Source organism: Telmatherina bonti (assembly GCF_933228915.1).
Source record: "Telmatherina bonti genome assembly, chromosome: 16".
NCBI classification, from domain to species: Eukaryota; Metazoa; Chordata; class Actinopteri; order Atheriniformes; family Telmatherinidae; genus Telmatherina; species Telmatherina bonti.
This window is the reverse complement of record NC_136614.1, coordinates 25,657,694-25,685,648: the sequence shown is the minus strand read 5'-3', so window position 1 is coordinate 25,685,648 and position 27,955 is coordinate 25,657,694. Positions and strand designations below refer to the sequence as shown.

At 38.0% G+C, this 27,955-nt stretch overlaps 1 protein-coding gene across 2 annotated transcripts; it reads left to right on the top strand.

Moving 5' to 3' along the window:
• Nucleotides 1–98: 98 nt before the first annotated feature.
• On the top strand, nt 99–27,777 carry ppp2r5cb (protein phosphatase 2, regulatory subunit B', gamma b). 2 transcript variants are annotated; one of them, XM_079255519.1, is made up of 16 exons: nt 99–196; nt 727–786; nt 4,101–4,263; nt 17,659–17,858; nt 20,507–20,617; nt 20,729–20,821; nt 20,915–21,045; nt 21,135–21,194; nt 21,360–21,468; nt 21,586–21,639; nt 22,190–22,360; nt 22,461–22,588; nt 22,681–22,782; nt 22,894–22,966; nt 23,144–23,260; nt 25,139–27,777. In XM_079255519.1, the coding sequence occupies exons 1-16, from the start codon at nt 170–172 to the stop codon at nt 25,271–25,273; spliced, it is 1,734 nt and encodes a 577-aa protein (XP_079111645.1). In that variant the 5' UTR covers nt 99–169; the 3' UTR covers nt 25,274–27,777. The 2 variants fall into 2 exon arrangements, with proteins under 2 accessions (XP_079111645.1, XP_079111646.1); XM_079255520.1 differs by lacking the exons at nt 99–196; nt 727–786; nt 4,101–4,263 and adding an exon at nt 12,857–12,907.
• Nucleotides 27,778–27,955: the final 178 nt, after the last annotated feature.

Genomic DNA, 27,955 nt, shown 5'->3' with positions numbered 1-27,955 from the left:
GGGGGCTCCCTCACCCGTTCAGGCGAGGCACCAGGATCAGCTGACGAACAGCAGCCAATCACAGCGCGAGGACAGGCTGCACCGCCTTGCAGTTGTGGTGCCCTGAGAGTTGTCAAGGTTTTGGTTGTGGAGTATCCGAGAGGAGAGCAAGGGCGGCCACGGTTGTACAATGCCGAATAAACCGAAAAAGGATAAGGTGAGTTTGAAAACTTTAAAGGGTCTGTACCTGAAGCAGATAGACTTTAAAAAGGGTGTATGTCGTCGCATTTTCATACTAACCGGGCGCACAAGACATCTTACTTTGAGTGCAGTGTCCCATCATGTTACGTTAGCCAAGCAGGAATAATTACAAGCTAGCCACCACCCTGCCAACATATTGGTACTTGGTACGTTGTGCTGTCTTATTAAAATAGGGGAGGGTTACGTAAAGTGGGACACTTCACTTTCAAAATATATGTTTTTTCCAAACATCTCTGCATTATTTGGATGTAAACTACAGGACTTTTTATAGCTTGCATTTAGGGTTGTGATAGTGATTGTAAAGTAACGTGAGCCAGCTAACAGCAGACTTGTCACTATTTTCATTGGTGCAAGTTTATGTAGGAAAGCATACTCAATGTAATTTGGATTTACGATGGCAATATTCTTTTGTCCGCCTTCTAGTCTAAACTTATTAATTAACATGAATTAAAATAGTATTAATAAACTTTCATCCATCTTTTCTAGGAGTCTTCTAAGTCTGGTAAAGTGGGAAAGGGTGGAGGACAGGAGAATTCAGAGCATGAGGTAGGAAAATGACTTTCTGCAAGTTCATATGCTTCTAGATATAAATGATCTCTGTATGAAAGATGGCAGGAACATCATAGAAATATAAATACAAGGAAAACCAGATGTGATCAAGCATGGAATACCAAGCAGGAACCAAACAATCCTACTTGAATTGAGATTTTATATTTAATATCTCTTTAAAAAGCACTTATTATATTATTTTACTAAGTTTTGCTAGGCTTTTGAATTTTTATTGATTATTTAAAAAAAAAAAAAAAATCTTTGTTGATAACATTTTTCACCTCTATTGTGTCAGGTTTTCTTACCATGCTTCTCGGAGTGAGATAGTCTCAGCCTTGTGAGGTGTGTAAGGGTGCTGCAGGAGATTTGATCTAATGTGACAGAGGAATTGCAAGTTTAGATGTTTCATGTAATCTGCTGTCTGACTGTGGAGCAAGAGATGAAGTGTTGCTTCCAGGAAAACCACAACTGAACTATGAAAGTGTAGTTTAAAACAGCAGATCTTTGGTTGGTTGGTGAGTGGACTGTTCATTGACACAAAATCGGTTGCACTTGTATAATTTATGGGCAGATCAGTTAAAGGAACTTTTTAAATATATTTCCCTAGTTTGAAGTATTGGCTTGTAATACAGTGCTTTTGAAACAACTTGTCTCAAACTATTGCACTATCTACACACATATGTAATAAAGCAAGTCGGTTAATCACAGTGATGTTAATATTTTCATGTAAATGCTCACTTGAGTCACATCTGGAAATCAAAGACCTTTGGTCCACTTTTAAAATGGTCTTGAATATGCTATAGCACAGACATCTGGTGTGGATCATTATGTCACTCTGGTCATATATCACATCTGTTTTAATTCTGTGGGTCCAACTTCACTCCAGTCAGAAAAGTGATCTCCCATATAAATTGTTTGTTAAAAAATAGTCACATGTTGTAAATAAATTAATAAATAAAAAAAATAGATTTAAGAAAAAGTTAGATTATCTTCACAAATGCCATGTGGCATCAAATATTCTTTATTCTTCAAAGAACTGGATGGTTTTCTGTGTCAGTATGTCTTTACTAATTTTCAGTCTGGTGCGACAGCCGTCAGCTGTTTATGCAGCTTGGAAAGCAAAAAGTAATTTCTCTTCTCAACATTATTGTCATACTCGGTCCATCATAGATTTCCGACTCTCCTCCTCAAGATGTGCATTACATTTTCAGTGTGTGACAGATTCGATCTGCAGTTAGGCCAGTCAGTGAAACAAGACTTCTAAAAGTTGTGCAGAATGAGGTCAGTGTGTTCTTGCTGAAGTAGCCACTGACCTCCAAGGAAAAGACAGACTTTGTGGTGGTACTTTTCTCTAAATTTCCTGCAGATACCTCTGCATTACTGGTACCTTCACGTGTGTAATTAATTAATTCCAAATCATCACAATCATTGAGTTTTGCACATAAAAACAGCCTGGATGTTATAAATTTATGCATTTATTTTTGTTATTTATTTACCTTTTGCACATACACCCAGAATTCAGCTCTTGTTTCCTGAAAACAGCTGAAACATGGACTCACCTGACTATGGAAATTGTGCGCACTCTTTTTCGGTCCATTTGAGATAAGCTTCTGTCTTGAACTTGGTAGTATTTACAAGTTGCTTCTGGCCTGTGTAACTATTTTAAGTCAGTTTTTTTATGCATTGGTGGATTGTGATGTCCCTGGACTGAATCTGTTTAATGGATTCAGACTTTTTGAATCTTTTCACAGTTTTATACTCTGTAGAGTATTCACAGGGAAATGATTTTTGGGACTTTATGTTAATTCTCTAAGGACACATTCACATCAGCCTTTTTGATTTGGATCCTCGTTGTTTGCTTTGAAGGTCCTCTTTGTTTGGGGGTAGTGTGAACTGATTTAGATCAAAGAAGTGGTGTTGGTCCGCTGACAAACACATGTCTGTATTGTATATCCTATCTACCTTACTTTTTTTGTCTTTCTTCCAAAACTTTTTTTTTTTTTAATCTGGTTTTTTATTCCATTCTAAAATAAAAAAATATTCAGTGAAAACCAAGAACTTGTGTCTGTCAAATAATGATACAATTAAGCTTTTACTGCATTTTACAAACCTCACCCATCATTTCAGGAAGAGAGTTTATATTTTGAGTCATTTAAAAAAATCTGTTTGTGTTTTTTTTAAAAATTTTGTTAAAAGCATTCCCTGCAATATACATTTGTTTAAACATCTATTGATACAAATTATTTAATAGTAATAATAATGACAATAACAATATTAATAATAATAATGATGATCATGTTGATGATAATAACAATAAAAACATGGTCCTCATCTGCTGATCCTGTGGAGGGAGAGGGGAAAAAACCCTTAAGCTGGAAGCTGCAGGAACCCACCAACCTTTTACTGGTTAAATGTCTTTCGTGTTGTAGTATGTAAGCACCGCCATGAAGCAGATACCCTAATGCACAAACAGTTGAAACAAAACCATCAGCTGCAATCTGCAGTTTCCATCCCTCAAATACTTTTACCAGCGATGAACTACACTGAAAGGCATTTATATAATGTATGCAAAGGCTGTTTCCTATGTTGTAACCGACATAACCACTGAGGTCAAGTGTTAAATTAGAAAATAAAAGATGAAAGATGTTTCCGCTTTGGCTTATCTAAAGAAGTTCATTCCAATTTTTGTTGTGCTGTAACATATGCAGCTTTCTAGTGCCAAAGCTTCTGTAATGCTGTGCAGACTGTGGTCAATTTTTGCTGGGTCTTGAATGAATTAGATAAATCCCCTGTGATTCAGACTGCCACAAGTTCACAGCTGCATCAGGTATTTGTCGATAAACGGACATCAACAGGCAGGCGTGACTAGCTGTCAGAAACATGTTGCGTTCAGGTGTTTCCACACTAGGATTAGATCCTACCTTACTAGTCTCTGTTTTTAGCATTATTAGATGTGCAACTTGTTGGATTGATGAGTGGAATAGAAGAGCACTTTTGTCCCCATACCAACTTGATATGTTCCCTGATACATGTGCTGTGAATAATGTTTGTACCATGATTAAGTTGTGGTTTATCACCCCAGAGAATTCATCTCAAGTGAGAAGTAACATACTACATTTAGTTAAATATGCCCATGCAGTGCCTGGCTTGGGTAGGTACATGCAAGACATTTATGGGATTCCTGAAGAGGTGCATGCACTCTCTTTCACACTCTGTCCACTTTTCTTTAGCATGTGCTTGCACTTAGTGCAGTATAACTAATGTGTTTTTGTCTTTTTTTTTCTTTTTTTTTCTAAAACTTGTCTCAGCAGAGCTCCAACAGGAAGACTAGCAATAGTGTTCCTCCGACCACTCAGCTGTTAAAGGGGAAGCAACCGGGTTCCCAGACACCTGTCAAGAAGGACAAGAGGCAGAGCTCTTCTCGCTTCAGCTTGAGCAACAATAGGGAGTTGCAGAAACTGCCTCCTTTTAAAGGTACTTACCTCTACAACAACCCCAAATCCTTTAACATAATCACATTAGGAAGTAGCTACCCAGTCCTCTACATATAGTATGTGTTGCATATAGGGACAGTACTGTAAACACTATTTATAGAATCCAGTTAGCTTTCCTTATTGGGAGGTTTTGTTTATCGTTTAGGAACTTTGACTAAAAAGAATTAGGATGCTTTAAAAAGTGATACAAAATTAAATGTTTCCTGATGTTGGCAAGCGGGAAAAATCACTGTTTTATTGTGTCATAAATTCCTCTAATCTTTGGACAGATGAGTGAAGCCCTCATAAACATTCTTATGCACAAGTCAGTTATTTACTCACTCTTTCCCCTCTGACATGTCCACGAACATCCCCTTCTGCATCACCCTCATTTTAATACTAAGCTGAGCATGACGTTACGCAATACGTGGAAACAAACAGAGGACATACATGCCATGGATTTTGTGCTGGATTTAACCCAAGTGTCTATATTTAGTGGTAATCCAGAGATAAAGCTTTAATTCCACGGTCCCCGTGTTCACAATGATGGCAGCGGCCAGATGAAAAATGCCTGGCAACTATATCACTCATTGTTTTCCTTTATGCTTTTGTCAGCTCTTTAGATGTATATTGATATGTGCTATATAGTGTGTAAGGGCAATGCCAACATAGCACCAGATGGGAAAGCAAGCAATGGACACTGCTGTTAGGCCTGTGGGCATATTGTGTGTGCATGTTTCTGTTTATGCATGCATGAATACATCCAACAGTTCTGCCCTCTGAGTTTCCCAGTGCTTTAGAATTGATCAATGAGCTTAAAACAAACATTTATTGGGCTTTTTTTTTTTTTTTTGCTGATAATTATGAAAAGTAATTTTTCAGCTGATATTAATAAGGAAAAAGACTGACAGTGAGTGTTGTTTCTGCTCGGGAGGCGTGTGAATTAGTTCATCATCTAAAGTTTTACACAGCCTGAAGACCTGTCAGACTTTGAAAATATGGATAATGAATGAGTAAAAAAAAAACCCGCTTTATTTATCCAATGAGGCAAATGATATAAAAAGAAATTATCAAAGACTATTTATAAAAAAAGATTTTTAGTCACAACTGAAATGTCAAACAACATTGTCACATTGGAGTAAAGCCTGATAGCATATGAGAGTGTATGGAGGATTACAGCTTTTTTCAAAGTAGCATATTTCCTGAGTTTTGAATTTTTTTGATATGGTGAAACATCAATGAGTTTGTCAGACAGTCACATCTGTATTGATTGCTGCTGATTTCTGTGGTTAGGAAATGCACTTGTACAAAAGCATCTGACCTTGTAACAAACATTGTTCTGTTCTGTTTCTCTGGAACAGCTTCAACATATAAAATTGACAAAATACATTCGTCTGGCTTTCAGTATATATATCAGTTTCTACGTTTACTTGAGTGTTTTAATTCCTGTTTGATTACAAATAAAACTTAATTCCGCTTTAAACTGATGAAAAATAACCATGTAAACACTTAATTCCTAATGCAAATTTCTATTTGGAATTAAACTTAATTCCGATGTAAGTGGCTGGTTTATTCGCATTTTAATTCAGAACTATTTAATTCCTTTGTCATGTAAACCTTAATTCCGCTCAAAGTAAATTCTGGTCATTCTGAGCATGTTCGTTACCATGTCTTGTCCCGATGACGCGCGTTGTTTTGCCTCCCGTGTTCGGTGGTCTGTCTTTCTTCTCCTTCTCAGTTGCTGCAAAAACTGAAGTCGTATGCTCGTGTGGAGCTGGTACTTCAAAACTGGTACTTATTATGTAGTTTTTACAAGTTACGACTGAAAAGACGAGAAGCAAGGAGCAAACTTTGTTTATTTCCGGTGTACGTCATGCGCCACGTGCACCCTCTGTCCAATCGGAACCCTTCTCAACTCGCTGCTCTAAAGAGGAATTATGTAAGGACGTGTTTTATGTAAACTTTCAGTCAGAAGTATTATTTTGGTGTATTATTCGTAGGAGAATACGTAATTGTGAATGATTTAATTCCAAATGATTGATTCTGAATTAAAAAACATCATGTAACCGTACCCAGTGTGGCCTTGAGAAATTTGCAATGGTGCACTTGAAGAAATGTTGTGTGTGGAGTGAGAGTTTTTGGATTGCATTGCTCTCTTGGGAAGACTAGGCGAATGCATGAAAGTTAAGTTTCTACCTTAATTCCGCTCAAACAGCTGCCAAACAGCTGCAGCTCTCACATGATTTGTTATGTAGAATATATTCTTCATTCAGCCTTTTTCTAAGATGAGAATTGGTGGAAACACAGAAAAGCTAAATCTATTATTGCACAAGTTTTTGTCTCTGTTAGCCCTCAGTAATATGGTGCATCAAAAAACCTATTAGCACAACTCAATTTTTGATAAGCCTGTTTAATTCTCACACTCCTTGATATCATTCTGTAAAAACATTAGTCCACAGTGACCTAGTAGATATTCTCACTTGGTCCTGTCCAAACAGGCTCCTCGCTTGGCCTGTTTTCATTCCAGGCATGTCCACCACCTCCTGATGGAAACACATGTCCATGAGCCTGTTCTGCAGAGCAATAACGTTGAGGCGAGACTAAGATGCCTGACCAAAAGCAGCCCTTTCCCATGAACTAACCTCAAATCTGTGTGTGTATGTTTTGTTTTTGTTTTTTTTGCTCACTCCAGGGTACACTGTTCAAGTTTCTGCATCTACTTTAACACAACTTACACTGGTTTCTCTTAAAGAGTTTGAGATGTGATCTGATACATTTCTGCACAGGTTTTGTGCAACTTCAAAAAGCAAAACAAACAAAGAAGCAAAACCCACTAACCAATGAATTTGTATTTTACATAAAGGTTTATGCAGGTAATGGGGGATAAAGGGCATAAAAGTGCTCGTTTCTATCCTGTTTGATTTCAAAATGCTGATGCTAAAAATGGTGAGGACAACAACAGTTGTTGCCTCTATGTGTTCTGTGTTTAAGCTGGAACTGTTCATGAAATGTCATTCTCGCAGGGTTTGGTGTCACCTGCTGGTACAACTATGAAATATCCTGCATTGGTTGAAGCAAATGCTTTAAAGCTGGTGAAATCTTGGGATTTTGATATATTACTATCTGAAGGATTTGTCATTTGCAAATTCTTATTAGAGAGCTATAAAGTGGTTTTAAGATCAGGTTTGCATGTGTTCAGAAAAATTCAGCAGATTTACTGTTGCACAACCAGATTTAAAGACTGGTTTAAGTTCATCGTGTGAGAATTGCTGTAATTTTTTACATAGCTGCTTTGTTTAAGATGTTCATAGTTCTTGGCAATAAAATTTATAAAGTGCAGAATTTTCATTTAGTGGTTAATCACAGGAATTAATGATTTCCAAGTAGGTCAACGGAGTCCAGCTAATGAAGTCTGTTTATAAGATTATCTTAAAAAACAAAACAAACCCAAATGCACACAAAATTGTCAAACTTTAGATGTAGTTGACCAAAAACTAGAAAGTGAACGGTGATCTTAGCAGTTTAAAAGACTTGCTAGACAACAGATACAGTTAGTAGATTGTGCAGATTTTTCCTTTCAGAAGACACTGCCCACGTTTTGATTCCAAATAGAAGTTCAATTCGCTTTAAAGAGATGAAAAATGACCATAAACACCTAATTCCTAATGAAAATGTCAAACCACAATTAAACATAATCCCAAAGTGGCTGGTATATTCCTGTTTTACATCCAAATTTATTAATTCCTTGATCATGTAAATGTTCATTCTGCTCTGATATGATGCTGGTCATTCTGCGCATGCATGTGGTCACAATGAAGCACATGCACAGTCTTCTGCCTCCTGTGTGCTGTACTTCATCTCCCTTCTCCTCCTTCTCAGCTGCTGGAAAAAAAAAGTGAAGTAATAAGCTTGTGTTGAGCGGATACTTAAAAAATATCAGCAAAATTGAAGCGGTACTTTTGTGGTCTTCCATAGTATAACAGAAAAGAAAAGTACTCAGAAATGCAGTTTGTTTATTTACGTAACACACAAGTATGTCACGTCCGCTCCCTGTTCAATCAGAACCCTTCCCAACACCCCAAAGTGGAGTTAAGTGAAGGCGAATAAATGTGTTTTCCATGTAAACCTCATTTTGGAAATACTATATTCATGTAAACTTAAAGGAGAATACCTTAATTCAGACTTGTTTAATTTGGAATAATTTATTCTGTATAAAAAAACGGAACTGTAGCCGACGCCCCTCATAAGTATTAGCTAAGTCAGCAACACTTTTGGGGAGGCAAATTTCTCTGTCTTCCAACATAAAGATGAGTCTTTGACTTCTTGTATCTTTCACATTAATGAGTCATATTAATTAATTTTGCTATAATATTTACATGTTAAAAGTACAAGTCTTTATATATATGTGCAGTTTTAAATGGCTTTCCTGTGGCGATTCTAAGAGTTGACTTTCAAAGGAAATTAAACAGCTATTGAAATAATTAGTTCTTAGTAAAATAACTTCAGCTGCATTAACAGAATTTTTTTCCTCTTTCAGATGAAAGTTTTGCTGTTTTCAAGTGCAGCTTGATTGCAGGTGCAGCTGAGTGTTGGCATGGAAATAGGTCTTCGTTTTCAGCGGTTCGGTAGCTATATTTTAGGTTATGATGAATCAGGGTTTGTGTGAAAAATAAAAGAAAACTCATCTGCAGGGATTTTGATCTTTTCAGAAAACAATCTCTGTGTTGCCTCAGATACAGAAGTTGCATCATTCGCTGTAGAACAGTGTGTCTGTAGTGTTGTTTGTCTAAGGAAGAGTGTGTACCATAGCGAATGCTTAACAAGTATAAGGCTCATACAAGGTCCACATAAATGGCCAGTCCTACTGGACAAGAACATTTGATGAAAACCCATCTAAAGCTCTGCAACCTTTTAATTGGTGTCAGTCTCAGCTTCTCCTCCTCTTTTCTTCATTATTTTTTTCAAATAAATTCCAAATTGAGCTCGTTTCTGGCACAGTACCAGGACCTAAAGTGAGACATGAAGTCCTGTAGATGTATTTAGTTTTTTATTGTTTGCTTATATTTTTTTTCTTTATTATATTAGCCATATACTTTCCATTGTATATTAAAGGCCAAAGCAGATGTCTGGGGAGGATTTCCTCTTCCAGGACGAAGATCTGCAGGTGGGAGAGGAAGAGACTCCTGTACCTCCTGACACAAAAAAATATGTAAGCAGTCCTGGCTTAATCGCTGTGATTGTGTTGTTCAACCTCCAAATATCTAGCCTTGTGCTATTAAGAAGCATTCCTAAAATAATGCAAAGGACATGTCATGCTTGTAGTGACTTTATAGTTTCCACTCAAATTGGTTCTGTATAGCTGCTCTCCTATCGAGATCAAGCAGCTGTATATATTTATTTACCTAAAGTGAGATTATATGATCATTGCTGTCCATTATGGCTGGGACGTAGATGAATTGGAGCTTTCTGATCGGCAGTGTCTGTGTTTTTCTGATTTTTATAGAAGGAATCAGTGTAACGTAGAGCCCAGAATAAAGTTGTAAATTCACGAGTTGCCTTTACAAACTGTACTGACTGTACACACTAACAGCTTGAGGAAATTCCTCTTAGTTGCATAACTCGCAACAGTCATGGCTGATAAATGCTCTCAGTTTTCCAGCCATTGACAGATGAGTCAGAGTAAGAGTAAGTAAGTAAGTCTAGATTTTGGGCAGAGCTGGATTTCTACGATTGGAAACAGCTTCAGGCAAAAATGTAGTGGTGTTAAAAGAGGCTGTGTTCGCAGCTGTGCTGATTGGTCTATTTCTCTAAATAGATCTGAGCCTAAAGCACTTGCAGAGGATTGTGACATTGAAGATCAGCAGACCTGTAAATGACCCACTCATCTGTGTATTTCAGGCTTCTCCATAACACACTCTGCCATAACACAAGCTAGCACACGACTTATCCACCCTGAACAGACTCTTAACTCCCCACAAGTTCATTCTCTTTCCACAAATGGAGATTATGTGCACCAGTGGAGCATTAGGAAAATATCAACATGTGGTCTTGTTTAGTGTTCAGAATAACATTTTTATGTGGGATGTTGTTGTATGGCCTGCGAGCAGAGGCTTCTATATCCTTAGACAAATTGGGAATGCTTAAAACCCATTCTGTTTTTTTTTTAATATATATATTACCACCAAATAGGCTGATGTTTTGTTTGTGACTAGTTCATTATATTTGTCAGAAATGAAGTTCAGTTCAATGCATGGTTTTCATGCATTTCATAGCAAAAAGAAAAAAAAAACAACATTTTGAACCCAGGACCAGCCAAAATTTAAATACATCTCTACTTGCACCATCACAAACACCACCTGCATCTCTGTAGAGAGGAGCTGTTATGGAGCCAGAAACTGCTGTGCTTTTTGAAATATTTGCACACATTAGACAAAACAACTTCACAAAAGAGCTTTGATTTAAAATCCCACTGCTTTCCATGTAGAGTTCTGTAAAAATTCCTTAATTTGATTTTCTAAAAATGTATTTTTATCTTCATCAAAGTCCTGTTTAGTTGTATCTGCTAGAAATAAGCAACGATATGATTGTTTTATTAGGATAAAAAGCTTTTTAATGCATAGATGGCACACAGGGGAAAAATGTGCCAGTTAATTTAGTTGCTCTGTCACATTATTATTGTTTCTTATAAACTGTCATCATCTTTTTTTTTTTTTTTTTTGCAATTGTTGCAGTTAATTGTCATTTCTGCTTGTGAGCTATGCTCTCCTAAATTACTCGGGCTTATCACTGCTTTGTGCCCCGCTGTCCAAATCTTAAATGTTAAACAGAAGCCAGTCTATTGAACTGATCTGTCCTATAGACCGGCTAAAAGTTTGGACACATTTTCCAATTAAATCCAATGGAAAGTGTGTCCAAACTTTTGACTGGTATGGTATGGATAAAATCTAATTCTTTCAAAGATGTTTTTCATTCTCTAAATAAAAATGAGCAGGGGTCCATCTATTGTTCATCCCAGCAAGGAAAAGTTTGAGTGTGGAAGTTAGTTTCTATGAATTGTTAAGCAGGTGATGATGTTTGATGACATAGAATTTAGTGAGTTCATATGTTTTGGTTGTTTTGTTCTGCCACAGCCCATTTAACCGTTGTATGTGTACCATGAGTAATCCACATGGTACACATTTTGAGCTTTGCTTTGTCTCTTACACTAGTAAGGTTTTTAGGGGTGTTTAAGTGGCTGTTGCTTGTTTCTGTGCAGCTTTTAAGGCATGGCTTGACTATTTTAGGGCTTACATTTCAGGTTGAATCTAATATATTGAGATGAAATTGTCAGGTTGCTGCCTATTAACTCAATAGTAGCTGATTCACTTTTCAGTTTAGTCTCAAGTAAAAAAAATGTTCAAGCCATTTTTTAATAAAACACATTTTAAAACAGAGACATTAACCAGGGTTACTTTGGAAATATGTGTAATTGACTTAAAGTAAAGTTTTTTTTGTCAAATTGTCTTATTAATGGGTAAAAAATTTTTTGCAAAGCTTTTTACTTAAAATTGATCCTTTATTAACATGCGAATGATTAATGATGCATTTCTTGTACAAAAGATGAAGCACTGAAGTTCACTCAGCTTGTGAATGTGCTGTCACTGAGCTATCTGCCTGATTGAAGACCTGCGCTTTTCCTGTAAAGCTTTACAGATCTGCAGAGACGGTGTGTGGCTAAATGCACATGCACATCCTGTGCTGCTTGCATTGAGGGCTTCCTGCCTTCCTGTTTCACAGTCACATACACCTGGGTGCCGGCTGTACCCCTGGAGAGCCATCTGTCATGCAAAAACACACATGCAAAAAGAAGGCACAGATGTTAAAAAAACAAAAAAAACAACAAAGATTTGTATTGGACAAACTATACTAAGTGGTTGACCAGTTATATAAATAAAGCAAAAATCATCAAGTCTAACCTTACCCCCCTCCCCCCCCCCCTCCCCCACCTTCTCAATGCTTAAGGGATAGATATTTAATGTTTTTTGTCGTATTTATTTACATCCATACTGGTTTCCATTTGATTTTAATTTTATTTGCTTGCATATGTTTAATTTGAAAGAAAAATTAGTTTTATGATTTAACCCCTCCAAATTGGTTTTTTAAATTTTTTTTTATAAGCAGCCTACATGTTGGATAATGCTATGCATTTCCTGGTATTATTGTATTTATTATACATTACAAAACAGGCTGATCTGTAATCTGCAGTTTGGGCTTTAAAACTCTTGACAGATGTAGCCGCTCTCGCTCCAATCACAGCAACAGTCCCACCCCTTCCACTTCAATCCACCAGCCAATCCCTTCCCTTCTATTTGTTTACGCTGATATCTCGTCCATGTGATCGAAGCCAGCCAACCAGGTTGCTGCTGTGGAGAATGACATCACTAACTAGCTGGTTCCCTCCAGCAGCAGGGGAGCTTCATTTTCTGCTCAGCGTTCCTGCTAAAATGGAGGTTGGCTCCTCAGCTTAGCCTGGGCTGCCCTCTTCTCTCCTGCCTCCTGCCTCAGCTCACTGATGTTGGCATGCACTAAACCTGCCACTGGGATGGTTCTGGAAACACAGAGCTCTAATGGGCCTTTCCAGCCTGTGATAATCTTGCATTTTAGAGGTGAGGATGGGATATCTTGCCTCTTCTGATGTTTTGTGTTTGTGTCTTAACAAAAATGTTCTCATTCATCAGCAACTAACTTGGATAAAATATATTTCTATTTTTGAACTTGATCAAGTTGGTGCAAGAAGCTGAAGACATTTATCATCCATACATCTTCATCATCTGTTTGCATGAGAATGTTTGGGAAAGGGAAGGAAAGGGATTGTGATTGTATGTCAGTGAGGAAGCCTTTTGCCACTATGCTGCAGAACTCACTTCAGTCCAGGAGGCTGAGAGAGTGAAAAAGTGCTAGTTTTTGTCTCTCCCTTCCCCTGTCTTTACTTTTAATGTAATATGTAGGATGTGAGGTCAAAAGTTGTTGTCCCTCTGCATTGGGAGATGTTTGGGAATCAGGTGTAAATGGTTTGTTGTTGCTGTATCTCTTGTTGACCTGTGAGTTACCTCTACAACGGACATGCTCTAGATCTGCCAGGGACCTCAGTGTGTCTAATGTTTACCATGGGAAACAGAAACTGACCACACTTTTTGCCTCTGATGCTTCTATAATAACTTGCACAGATAGTAGCAAGTTATTGCTTATGTGTGCAAGTTATGGAGTCATTTGACTCCAACCTGGTCATGTATTTGTTTAGCACAAGGCCACACTTTTTTTTTTTTTTTTTTTTTGCAGTGGTTAGCCTGTAGTAGGAAATGCACTTAGGAGCAAACTTGTGTTCATGACCTGCTTCCTGTGTGCAAGCTGGAGCCTTTAGAGGAGTAAAGGTTATGTTCCCATCCATGCAGAGTTGTCTGTGTGTGAAGTCTACAGTTGCACAGCATGTCTCTTAATATTTTAGGCCTACTTAGAAACCTTAGTGCTGTTGTGTAACAGGAGCTGTTAGACCTGTTGGCACTGGGTGCTAGATGAGATGAGCTACTCATGAACTGGTGTTGTGGCTTCTTCTATAGTTACAGGTTTACCAGCCCTAGAACAATTTACTATGTCTTTATTTAGTTTGAATTAACTTCTTTGAAACTATTTTTTTTCTTTATTTTTTAAAATTTTTATGTAAAGTGAAAGTTTTCTTGGATTTTTTTTCATGCACTGTTACCTGCTGCTTTATTTTAATCAAATCAGTTTTCTTTCTAAGACTAGCATTTCACTAAATATAAACATTTATGCCTCGATTAAAAAAAGAAGTTATACAATCTATATGCTTTGAGCTTTTCTGATCATACTACAGAAAACAGATATGATCAGTACTAAGTCAGTTAACAGGAGATAATTCTTTTATCTTTCTTAGTCTCATCCATCCAAACATGGGGACCAGTGTTAGCCCACCTCAGAGTGAGCATCGTTCAGATTAAATTAAATTGTAGCTCGGGGTTCACCATAACATCCGAAAAGAGGCATCATTGCGTTTTATATTTTGATTTAGATTTATTTAATCTGGGAATTTCTTGTGTGTGAACGTTTTTAGGGACATGTAGTGCACTTCATGCTGCAGGGAGAAATACTGCTCCGTTTGGCTGCTCTGTGGAAACTTTGGCATCTGACGCATTGAATGAAACAAAGCAGAATAAATAGTTTTGTGTCTTTTGTAAATCACAGTGAGGTGCTTTCTCTTATGTAACATGGCTGTTAGTGATTGTGCAGCTCTTGTGTTTAAACTTGAAGAAAGATGTCTGAGAATAAATGGCCGATTACAGGTCAGAGTTAGGCCAGCTGACTGATTGCAGCATCGGAGAGCTTTGACTTTCCTGTTGAAGAGGTTGCTGTAGCTTTGTTGGAAAAGAAGACAAATTGCAAGTATATACTTCACTGTGTCTCACATAAACATATTACAGAAACATAAAACAGACCAGTGTTTCTCCAAGGATGTGGTTGTCAATGCTCAGAAGTGAAGCAAATTCCCAGCTTTTTGTTTTGTAATTTGGTCAGCTGGGTTGTGTTAGTCACTGGTAGTTTTGATACAATCATGCCACTTTAAATAAAAAAAAAAAAAGGCTTCCTCTGAATGGTTGTTCTCTGATATGCCGTACAGTGAAACCTAAAACAGTATTAGTCTTCTTTGTGATGAAACAATTCTTTCATTACATTTTTTGAGATGTGCAACCAGGCAAGTTTGATTGGAATCGCGAATAAATCTTTTAAGCAATGAATAAAACAGGAAAGAATATTTCATACTTTACGAGTAGTGTTTTTTCATGACTGTTTGATAGCAGCTATACTCCAGTAACTAAAGTAGAAATGTACAGGATGGAACTTGTGATGGTGTCGTCAGTAGGGGTGGGAAAGTCGAATTAAAAAAATCAAATATCGGGATTTCGTGCTTCACAATTTTAAAATGGATTTTTTTTTTTTTTTTGATTAAAATTTGTTTTTCCCCCAAATTAAAAATAATCTACAATAAAATTTTCGTCATTTTTATCATTTTTATTGATCTTTTTACTTGTCTTCTTAGGCATATAGCAGCACAATGATGGTCTGGCTACTGTAGTGTTTTTTTACTAATTGAAATCAAGACAAATGACGAGCAAAAAAAGTTTTGTACATATTTTTGTTTTGTCATCTACAACAATCCGTAATATCGAAAAATTGTCAGAATTGCCATTTAAATTGAATCAGCACCCAAAAAATTGGAATTGAATCAAATCGGGACAAAAGCATATCGTCACGGCCCTCGTCGTCAGTCCCAGGTTCAGGTCTGTGAATGTGTTTCCAGCCTTTGGATCAGCTCTAAGTATAAAGGTTTTGACTAGAACTTGGTTGGAGTCCAGGTATGTTGTAGGGAAACATTTTAAAACAGGACGATGGATTACAGTATTTCAGATCACAGCATTGTTTTATTTTCCTTATGTACTTCAGCAGATCATTGCAAGTTTGAGGAAGAAATAGACTAAATACCAGATAAATAAACAGGAGCAATTGATACCTTTTGTATCTTAAAGTATAGATGTGTTAAATGCTGTTTGCGTTTGAAAACGTGTTTTTTTGCCAGGTGAACTTCGTCAAAAGCTTTGGGTGCTTTTTTGCTTTGATTTTAGGATGTTTCAAAGAAACATCTTTCTTGGTATTGGGATTTGTTCTCACGAAGATAAGCCTAACTGTGCACGTTGTGAATCTAACCACAAACCAAGTCTGCCGAATTATAAACATGTCAAAGGAGTTTCTTTACAATAACACTGACTTTTATATCCTTTTGTGAATACTGTGTAGAGGGTGTTGACTAATTGCTGTTTGGTTTTCTCTTCCACCAAACGAGTATAATTCATTCAGTTGACTTCGGCTGACATCCCCTGGCCTCAGCTGATTGTATCTGCAGTGGTATCCTGCATACATCTCTGATTAGCAGCGGTCACCTTTTGTCCAAAGTCCTATCTATGCCTGCAGTCACCATAGTGACGTATGGTACACATGCAGCTTGTTAAGGGGAGACTGAGTCATGAATTGCTGGCTGTGACCAGCAGATTAATGTTACACCGCAGGAAGGTCTTAAGAGGATATTATGGGATGCTGTGTTCTGTAAAAATAGTTAAACATTTTATTTACTTTTTTTGGTTGTTGCTTGTGAATCAGACTTACTGATGCTTATTTACATCATACTTTACAGAAGGAGCTGCTTGACAACGACTCTGTCACGACTCTGTCATTTCCTATAGGCTGCTACTGACATTTTAATAATGTTAAAGCAGAAGTTTGTCCTTATTCAGTGTAATACCGCTGATTCCTCACTGCAGTATATTTACTGTTGTATTCTGTCCTCTTCAAAGCTCCAAGTCAGTTACACTTTGCTCAGGGATCTGTTTTCTAAGTACTAAATAGCTGGAGGGAGATGGCACATTTTAGCTCCTTTAAAACTCCAGCAAAGGCTATACAATGCCTGCAGCTTCAGCATTAAGTTATTTCACCTGCTTTTAAAGCCTCACAAAGCTTTATCTGTAGTACATGTGATGTATGCCTCTGGAGAACCTTTCAGGACCCACGCAAACAGACGTGAAACTGTTTGAAAGTGCAGAACAAAAAGCTTCATCCTTCCCATCTGACTGCAGGCTCAGCTCCTCAGATAACCTGACAGCTGATCCAGTTCTTGATCTCTTAAGATTCTCTCGGTTCAAGTTGATATGTTATCACTTAATCAGTTGTTTTGTAATAAATGCAGTTGATTAAATTTTTTTTTAGCTATTCTGATCAACTTTTACTTGTTTGAGGGAACTGTTGTGTGGTGATGAAGTGTGTGCAGAATAGTGGGGAGTTTTAACTTTACACTGGATTTTAATTATTCTCCACACACAGGTGTGGCTCTATATCCCCCCCCCCGGCGTCGATTTTGGAGCCTCTGCATCATTGATGTGGTGGTGTCACAGTCTTTGAAATGCTAAATGATTGATTTAGCCTTCACATTTAAATTTTGCTAACAATTTCCATGGCAGCATGCAAGTCATTACTTCCTCAACTGCAACAGAGATCAAATAAAGATCATATTTATTTTGCTAAATTAATTTGGTTTTTGCTCTACAAAAGATAGATGATAGTGATGAGCCATTCATTTTTTAAAACCAGTTAGCTTGACTTTATATGTACTCATCTGTGAAGGTTTTTTTTTTTAATATTAAATTCTATATTTGTTTTATATAATGTAGAAATGTTTGTCCGATGCATTTATTACCATTCTGTCTTCTTACCTTTTTTTATAAGTGAGGTTAAAATCTTAATACGAAGCAGCAGATCGTGTTAATTTAACCTTTTGTCCGTTTCTGTTTTGCAGATGTCCCCCCTGCAGAGCAGGAGAAGCTGTTCATCCAGAAGCTGCGTCAGTGCTGCGTCCTCTTTGATTTTGTCTCAGACCCCCTGAGTGACCTAAAATGGAAGGAGGTGAAAAGAGCGGCGCTGAGCGAGATGGTGGAGTACATCACCCACAACAGGAACGTCATCACCGAACCCATCTACCCAGAGGTGGTTCATATGGTCAGTGTTGAAACAGGCCGAGACTGAGATTATTCTGATTGTCCAGTAGTTTGAGGAGGGAAAATGCTCCCTTTGCCTGGTTACTGCACATATTTCAACTCTTGCTAAGATCTAAAGCGCAAGTCATTACGGCAGTCTACAAGTGAATAAACCTTTAGAATATTTTATGTTCAGATGTGTTTTTTTTACATCTGCACATTTAATCCGATCCACTTTATTTGTAAAGCATATTTTCAGAAGCTCCTGTTGTCTCAAGTGTTGCCTGAGTGAAAAGTTTAGACAGCTGGCTGTGTTTCCAAAATCATCGTCCTCCTGTCACATTTTTCTGGGGGTGTAAATTTTTATTGAACTCGCCGTGGTAAAAGATTGAAATAAGCAATAAAAAGAAAGGATGATGTTTGTCCAGAAAGTATCAATCAGTGGATTGTCAGGAAGCTGCAAAGCTGGTACGCCTCAATTTTTGCTTCTTTTATTGATGTTGAGTTAAATTTACCTGTGTTGTCAGTTTAAACTAAAAAGCTTTGCATCGTTCTCATCACAAGAATTTTGCTCTCTAATAGCAAGTTGCATCTGCAGCCGCATCAAACCCTTTGATTTCCTTTTAGGAAATTATTCATAGGTATCAAACCCATTTTACTTTTTGTTTTGATTCATTACTGAGACAGGAAAGTAAATCGAGCGTCATGGATCTCAGAAACTCAAATGCTGAAAACGTTTAAATCATTGGTGCAGCTGTTGAGCTCCTGCTGTTTTTACCCTAAATGTGCTCCTCCAAGGTTGCAGTCTGGATGTGTTCATGTTGCCAGATTTGTTTTCGCAAGGCAAATTATAAAGCCTTTGATGTTAATCAAAAACCTGCTTCTGCGCAACATGGTAAACTGCAGATGATCAATGTGCAAATTTCTCCTCCAACCTCCTTGTTGAGGCTGTATTTGACCAGTGCAGCACTAAATGCAACTGAGCTTCCAAATCAGCATAAAAATATACGCTTTTTCCTGGCAGCCCTTTCTCTGACCCCCTTAAAGACAAAGACTCTTTGAAGTCCGCTAATGGCTTTAAACATCAAAGTGTGCAGATTGACACGACAAACTCCTCCATGGGAATAAAGAGTGTATTCTTATGTTAACACTGTGCATGTGGTGGTTCTCATGGGCCCATGTCCATTCTGGGTATGTTTGCCATCTCTGGGTTTCAGGTCTGCCTCGATATTTTGGTGAAGTTTTTGGGTGACACAATAGTAGCTGGTCCATTAGTCCCCCTCTCTGGAGGGGAAAGTAAGAAATAGTGTCTGCTAAAAATGTAAACATGGATGCGTTTTGATCTGTAGACAGAGGGAATTTCTAAATGTCCTGTCTTGAAAGTGGAAAATACACTGATGCCTTCCGGTTATGGAATTGCATTTTGATGGAAACGTGTTGTTATTTTTGGCTAGCTCAATATTAAACCACATTACTTTTTTTTATTTATACATGAAATAAACTGTAAACATTTTAAAGACAGATTTGTATTCTGTTGATAAATGAAGCAGATCTGAATGAAAACCAGTGGATCTGATCTGTTTAAGAGGTCATTTCTTTGGAGACTGCTGGAACATTTTCATCCAATGATAATATAAACCTTTTTCATCCTGCTGTGTGTACTGGGAGGCTGGAGGTTATCTGCCTGCCTGTTGATCCGGAGGACATGTAAACTGCTAAGCCCTATTTGCTGCACTTCCTCACAGACACAGCAAGAACATGCAAGCTAGACACGGGTTGCAATTTTCAACCAGAGACCTTCTTCCTAGGAGGTCACAGTTATATGTTGCAGCAATATGTTACAATGTTTTCATTTGTGAGTATTTTTACCAAGTTATATAAGTTGGAACAGAGCATCATTATCATGTGATCTTCCTTTCCCCTAACAGTCTGTGGTTAGCTGCCTTTTGCTGTTATAGTGAACTGTGTGTAAGATTGAGGGATGGAGGTTCAACTTAACCACTGTATGTAGCTCTTCATTTTTAAATTTCACTACTTTGGATTATGAAAAACTAAAAACACACCTCTGGGTTGTCTGAATCAAGAATGTCAAAAGTATTAAGATTGTGTGGAATCTCTGTTGTAGGTTAGTGTGCTTTGGAAAAATATCCTTTGTTTTTAAATGTAAATTAAAAAGAAAAAGAAGAATCTAATATTTTTTATTGTTAATAACAGGTTCGTTCATGAAGTAGTTTCTTTACAGAAACATACACACAAGTTGGATTTCTAAAATAAAATTGCAGCAGCTTCTAGTTGTTTATGTCAAAGTTTATAAATTGCTCTGTAAAATGAACAGATTTTCTCTTTGTCTTGCTTGTCAAGTAATTAATCATAACTTCTTTTACAATCAAACGCAAACAGCCTTCCCAGTTAGGAATACTGACTTTTCCCAAACTAAAAAGCTGTAATCCTTCCTCACATCAGCTGGCCTGAAATACAGATTTGGATACATTTTACTTTTGGATACATTTTACTTTAAGCTGCTTTGCTATTTTCTTTCCTTTTACTAGTGATAAGATAGATAAACTTTGACCGCAGTATTGAAAACAGATGTTTTTGGAGTTGAAATGTGTTGAGCTTAACTGAGATGCTCTCACATCCTTGAGCTCATCTGTCGTCTCTGTTCCCCAGTTTGCTATAAATATGTTTAGGACGTTGCCACCGTCATCCAATCCGACCGGTGCAGAGTTTGACCCAGAGGAGGATGAACCCACGCTAGAGGCTGCATGGCCACATCTACAGGTGCACAAAGCGCACAAACAAACACAAACTGAGAAATCCCTCAGTCATCATCTGGAAGGTGTTGAAACACAAATGTCTAAAGTTGTTTAATTCCTGCCCTCCTCCTTACAGCTGGTGTATGAATTCTTCCTGCGGTTCCTAGAGTCTCCTGACTTTCAACCTAACACAGCCAAAAAATATATTGACCAGAAGTTTGTAATGCAGGTGAGTGAGTGTGCATTTCAATGTTCATGAGAATCAAGAGGTGTTGCACGTTTTTATTACTGAGCTCATTTTATCTTCATGTTCAATTCTAAGCTCTTAGAACTGTTTGACAGTGAAGACCCCAGGGAAAGAGATTTTTTAAAGACAACTCTGCACCGTATCTACGGCAAATTCCTGGGCCTGCGAGCGTACATTAGGAAACAGATTAATAACATATTTTATACGTAAGTATATTTCAGTTGGATTGGTTGTTTTTCGGCTTCTTTATGCAAGTAATTTGCAGGGTCTTTTTTTTTTTTTCCTCTCCCCCCAGGTTCATTTATGAGACGGAGCATCATAATGGAATAGCAGAATTACTGGAAATACTTGGCAGGTAAGCGTTTGTTTTTTTTTTTTTGTTAGGTGTTAAGGTGCTGCTGATTGTTTCTAAAAGTGTTTTTCTTTTATTTTACATTTTACTCAGTCTTTTATATGTTGTTTGCGGTATTGTTGTTTGCTGTAGTAGCATTTTCCATAATGACCGCATTTCTTCTTCCAGCATAATCAACGGATTTGCATTACCACTAAAAGAAGAGCACAAAATTTTCCTACTGAAAGTCCTGCTGCCTTTGCACAAAGTAAAATCCCTCAGCGTGTATCACCCACAGGTAAAAACATTTGTCTTTCCTGCTCTAAATAAACCATTTTAGGTTTGTTTATTTCTTTCTGTTTTTGTGAAATTCTGTTAGAAATAGGAAACATGATGCTTCTTGTTTCTTCCTTAGCTGGCCTACTGTGTGGTACAGTTCTTAGAGAAGGACAGCACCCTCACAGAACCGGTGAGATTGAACTCTTTTCAGTCATAATGTTGATCTAATCATCCTTGAATTTCCTGTCTGCTCATGATAATTTAATTACATAAAAATCCAACAAAGACTTTTTGACTTTTTGCACAAACAGCATGTTTCTGTAATAGTCTTTTCTTTATACTTGTACAATCGCACAGAGCAGCGAATACACGTCGATGCGTTAAAAAGGACAAAAACAGGCCTAAAAAAGTTGCAGGGAATTTGTTAGCTGAGCTTGTATGACTTTTAATCACAGCAGAAAGGAAAATGAGTTTTTATCAGATTTTTATGGGTTCAAATGATGGGAAAGAATGGTGAGATACCAGATTTACAGAAAAAGATCAACCATGCAGATATTTAGTTTTGTCTTTCTGAATAAGTGTTGCTTGTAGTTGCTGAGCTTGGGGATATATTTTCTTTTTTTAATGCAAACTCCTGTAATCCACCATCGGCAGATTGGCAGCTGTCCAAGCATTCTTCATCCTTTTTAAGCCATGTTGGTCCTGTGTGTGTGTGCGTGTGTGCGTGCGTGCGTGCGCAGACGGTTATGGCTTTGTTAAAGTATTGGCCAAAGACCCACAGTCCGAAAGAGGTGATGTTCCTCAACGAGCTGGAGGAGATACTAGACGTCATCGAGCCTTCAGAGTTTGTCAAAGTCATGGAGCCGCTCTTCAGACAGCTGGCCAAGTGTGTGTCGAGCCCACATTTTCAGGTTTGATTCCCTTGCTATGTGTCTTAGTCATTCGTGCACCGTGCTTGGTGTGTTTGCTGTTTGTTTACGTATGCCGCTTTGCTACAAACTGTGCCGTCAGGTTGCAGAGCGAGCTTTATACTACTGGAACAATGAGTACATCATGAGCCTCATCAGTGACAACGCTGCCAAGATCCTGCCCATCATGTTCCCGGCCCTTTACCGCAACTCCAAAACCCACTGGAACAAGTGAGTCTACGAACAGACTGCTGCTGTGTTTGTCTCATTTCTAGTCAGGTAAAACAAATAGTTCATACATATGTGTGTGTGTGTGTTTGCAGGACAATCCACGGTCTGATCTATAATGCTCTGAAACTCTTCATGGAGATGAACCAGAAGTTGTTTGACGACTGCACCCAGCAGTTCAGGGCAGAGAAAAGCAAGTAAGTAATCAGGAGAGGCATCACATCCTTATTTACAGTCACAGAAAAACATATTCAGTAGTTTGAGCTGAAGCACAGACTCACTCCAGAAATCCTTCGTGTCTTTCCTAGAGAGAAAGCAAAATGGAAAGAAAGAGAAGATGCATGGTTAAAGATTGAGAATCTGGCCAAGTCAAACCCACAGGTGAGTAAAACAACTAGCGGGTAGTTATGAACTTCTCACTTTGTGTGAAAGCAGCTGATTAAATGGCAGTTATTCGAATGTTGAGATTTATGACGGGGAAACGAGAAAAAAGTTGTTTGGAAAGTAAATGGAGAAAAATCGTGGCTCTTCATAATCTATCTTTTGTTTTTCCCACAGTTTCTGATCCACATTGACTCTATAGGATCAGGCAGTCCGATGGACATAGAGACGGACGGGCTGCTGCTCGATGATGTCGGCATGCTGAAGAAAGCTGTGCAGGAAGAAGCCACACAGGTCAGTAAGCAGTGAAGATAAATGCACTGAGTGAAGCTCTAAACCTTCACGGGTTTCCCAAGATAAAACCACAGAGTTGTCAGATCATTGTGTAAAAAAAAAAATTGAATATCGGGATTTTTTGCTTTTACAATTTTAAAATCGATTTTTTTTTTTTTTTTTTTTTTTTTTTTTGGTTAAAACATAGATTTTTTTTTTCCAAATAATAAAGACAAGTAATCCATTGTAAAATTGTTATTTTATTGTTTTTATTGATCTTTTTACTTCTCTTCTTGGCCATTATAGCAGCAGAATGATGGTCTCGCTGCTGTTGTTTTTTCCTAATAGAAATGACAAAAAATGACGAGCAAAAAAGTTTTCGTCTCCAAAAATTAGCAATATCGAAGAATTGCAAGAGTATAAATCAGATCGGCACCCAAAAATTGGAATCTAATCGGGACAAAAGCATATTGTCACAACTCTAGTGGCCAGTGTTTAGTTTTGTGATTTAGATTTGTGATTTTTATCAGAACTTTCAAAGTTAATATTAAATTGTATAGCATCAGTGCATAAACAAAGATGCCACTCTAAAATCTGAATTTGGCCTTTTCATAGTAAGAGAAGTGGATTTTGTGTATTTGGTTCTTTGTTATAGTGATGAACCAGATTAACCAAGAACAACTTTATGGTCCATATGGGGTTGGCGGTTATGAACACCAATATTTTATTTTGGGAATTGTGGCACAAAAAGTTTAATTTAATTTTGATTTTAATTTATTGGTTATATTACGGTCCATACTTTGACTGTTAAAAATAGACATGAACAAAAAAAGAGCTCAAAACGGATTCAGTATTTGATTGGAAGCCAAACTTGGTGCAAAATGATCCTGATTTATTGTTCCGGTTGGATGATGAGTAGCTGCAGATTATGAAGATGTGATTGTTGCCACACACAAGGAGTTACAATAATCTAGCCAGGTGGAAACCAAGGCATTCTCATATCTACTCATCACATTTAAAAGAACTTTTATGAGGGCTGAACACATGTTTTTGTTCATCTTTTGCCATCATAATCCTTAAACATTTTGGAAAAGAAAGGTAACCTGATTTCAGAAATGGGTTTTAAATGTCACTTACAAACTGGCAAACTAAAGCTGATTAACCACCAAACACAGCCAATGTAAACAGACATATTTCCTCCCTGGTCAACCTTGGCAAACATGAACAGCTTTAATGAGTGATCGGCACGGACAGCTGCCGTATCGCCGCTGTCGGGCTGCCTGATGATGCTCGCGTGCGCTGTTAAAGCTGCAAACCTTCACTCGAAGCAGCGATGGATTTGCTATGTTGGAATGCATCTCTGCAGCCCAATTCAGACAGAAATCACAAACTGTTTTTTTCTCTTTTTTAACTGTCGGGACATCCGTTTGCATCTATTTATTCTTTAAAATGTTGTGTTATGGCTTGTTAATGCATTGTACTACACATATGTCTATAATACAATCAACAATGATCCGCGCTCAGTAAGCAAAACAACTATTTAGGTGCATCAGGACACCAGATGGAATACATTACATTGCACACACAGCACAGATGTTGGCAGCTGTTTCAGCTGCCAACATCGTAAACGCTGAGAAAACCAGCCCAGGAAAAACATATTAACTAGATTTATTTTTACCTTAAATTAATGTGCGTATAAGCTGATATACTTTGAAGCTTTCATTCTGCACACTGAAGATTCCTCATGCTCTCTTATTTTGACAGGAAATGCTGTCATTAGCTTTTTACACAGTATTTTGACTCGAGTGTGACCCTGTAATGTGGCAATTGACTGAAGTCAGATTTTGTGAGAGTGATGCAGCACTCCAGCATGTCACCACGCTCCATTTCTGTATGCAGATCCAGAAAGATCAGCGGCGAGAACGCCCACTGATGAGGAGGAAATCAGAGCTCCCAAAAGACATCTCCACTGTCACGGCCTTGGAGCTCCACCGAAGAGCCGAGGAAATGTTGACAACGCACGACGGCCACTAAAAGACCATTAAAGATCCAATGGAAACCAGCAGCATCCACAGAGGAACCAGGGGCCCACAGAGAGGGTCCAGCACAACAACAGAACCCTGGTATCTTAGTCCAGCACAACACCGAACAGAGCAGTCCCAGAAAATATTAAAATCCCACATCTGGACCCTCCTGCATGACCAAAGACATGCACCGCTCCCAAAACTGATCCAAGACCAGTTTTCATCTCCCCCTCCTCCCTAGTTTTTCCTCCTTCCTCTCCTCTCAGCTTGTGTGTTTCAGAGGGGTGCTGTGCTGCCCCCTTCTGGCCATTCTTCTCAGGTGCTCTGTTGTGTGTGAGAGCTGTTAAATCTTCTTGCCTCTTGGATATAGATGTCAGGTGCTTGCACAAACAGTATGAGCGCCTTGCTGTACCGTCAACATAGGACAGCTTTAGTTTAAAAAGTTATAAAAAAAAGAAAAAGTCTTGGATGTCAGCTGTTTCTATATATTTAATATTAGCTTTCTTTTTTCTCTCTTACAAACAACACAGCTGTTTATATTTGAACCTACTTAGTTCATGAGGCGCTCCTTTGAGTTGAATGAAATGAAACAACAACAAAAAAAAAACCACATATCCTGTCTGTGTAACTGTTTTGTTGCTTGCTATTTATCCATTCTTCGCTAGCAGTATAAGGACAGATCCATGCAGGAGACTCTGGTCGAGTGTCTGGATCACAGTTGTGTTTGTCAAGCAGGGCTGGCCTCTGAGAGGTCCAGTTTTCAGGTTGTTTTTATCTATCATTACTCCTGTATACAAACCTGACTCTGTGCCAACTTCTCCCATTATTCTCGCTCCTTTTTCGTGGAAAAAAAAAGGTCTTTGTGACTGTAGGCAATAAGTCAGCAGCAGTTACACGAGAGGCAGTTGTGGGATTTATTTTTGTTTCCTCTTCCCATCCAGTCATTGTAGGAGCACGTTCAACGCGGTCATCAGCATTCAGAACAAGTCGTTGTCATTCATAGGAGGCTTATGAGGGGTTAAAGAGATGAAGTTGCTCATGTGGAATTTCCACAGCGTGTCGAGAGAAGTTAAACAGAAACTTCGCTGATTGGGACTGATTCTTATGCACCTCTCAAGCAAGACCCTATTATTCATTTATGAAACCTTCAATAGGGCTTAGATTGCTTCATAGAGGTGTGTTCAGCTTGAAGAGGTCAGACATAAGCCTTTCTTTTCACAGTGCCTTCTGTAGCGCGAGGGGATATTTGCTCAACTAAGAATCAGCAACTATTAGCAAGAGATTAGCAAGTTGTATTTCTGAAATTAAAAAAAAAGAACAGCATACAAAAAAAAAATCCCCAGATGTGTTTCAGTTTGTATTTGACACCTCAAGCTGCTTGGACTCCAGCACCTGCCTTGTTGAAGCGGAGTTGACTTTGTAGCATAGAGGCAGCGCGCTTTTCTCCAAGCCACTTCGGCAATTAAGCACTTCCTGATTAAACTTGAAAAACACAGGAACACACCTGGGGAAAAAAAAAAAAGAGTAAAAAGTCGTGTAGAGTTTAAATCCATGATGCTGTCTGTCTTAGAGTGTGTGTGTGTGTGTGTGTGGGGGGGGCCTCCCATCCTAATTTTTTTCCCCCACTGTTGTGCGCCCTGCTGCCCCATTCCACTTTCGATTTGTACCATTATCTGACCTTTTCCACCCCCCCTCCCCCCGGTACACTTCATTACAAAGCTGTTGGGACCCAGTATTTGGTCAGATCTGTTTCTGGATGCTTGCGAGTTCTTTTTTGTTTCCTTGTGGTTTTTCTTCCGTCTTTGCCTGCAGAACGTCTTCATGAGTGTTGCAGCTGAATGTGCGAACTGTAAATGATCCTGCAACCACCGTGCTCTGTTCGTTCCACGTTTGTCTCGAACACAGTCCTCACAAGGCCTGCATCAACAACCCCACCCGTCTCTGCTCTGGTTGAATAAATGAAAGTGACTCCATCCCTTCAGCAGTTGTCTTGTAGTGCTGCTGCAGCACAATCAGTGTCTGATGATGACTTTTGTTCTTCCTCAGATGGCTTTAATACTGGCTTCTTTGGAGCTCTCGTCATTTTACATAAGCTTTGTTTTCTTTTAAGAGTTATTATTGCAAAGTGTCCTTTAGTATATAACTCGTACTAAATGGCTTCATCTAATATTGTACATATGATGTACTTTTATGTTATATCTATTGTTAAATGCTAGATTTCATATTTTGTACAAAGTACCCTGTGTACAGAATACAGAGGTTATTAGCAACTGCAGACAGTTGGTGTGTGGCACAAACTTCAACACATGTGACTATTTACATCTAGAAATTGACTAGAATTTGGATAGTTTTTTATCTTTGTAATTCCACATCTTCTCCGTTTTTTGTTTTTCACCTCCAGACATGTGCTGATCCTACATACATGAGCTTTTTGTGTGTACTTTTATCCAAATCTCTGGTGGTGTACATCTATCTATATACAACAAATAAAGAGAACATGTGAGTTTTATATTTTCATCCTATAAAATGTCCTGGGAGTCATTATTTGCCACTTTTTTTTTTTTTTTTTAAAGTTTGTTCTTTGTTAGGTTTCCATGAACATTTTCTGATGTGGATTTAGAAGCTGTGCAGATGAAAATGTAAATGGAGATGGTAAGAAGTAGGGGGAAAAAAACAAAAACAAATTTGCCTG

Coding starts and splice junctions, on each gene's coding strand:
- ppp2r5cb (XM_079255519.1), top strand. CDS start 170: ATGCCGAATAAACCGAAAAAGGATAAG. Junction 20,822..20,914: donor ACCAGAAGTTTGTAATGCAG/GTGAGTGAGTGT, acceptor TTCAATTCTAAG/CTCTTAGAACTGTTTGACAG. Junction 21,195..21,359: donor TTACTGGAAATACTTGGCAG/GTAAGCGTTTGT, acceptor TTCTTCTTCCAG/CATAATCAACGGATTTGCAT.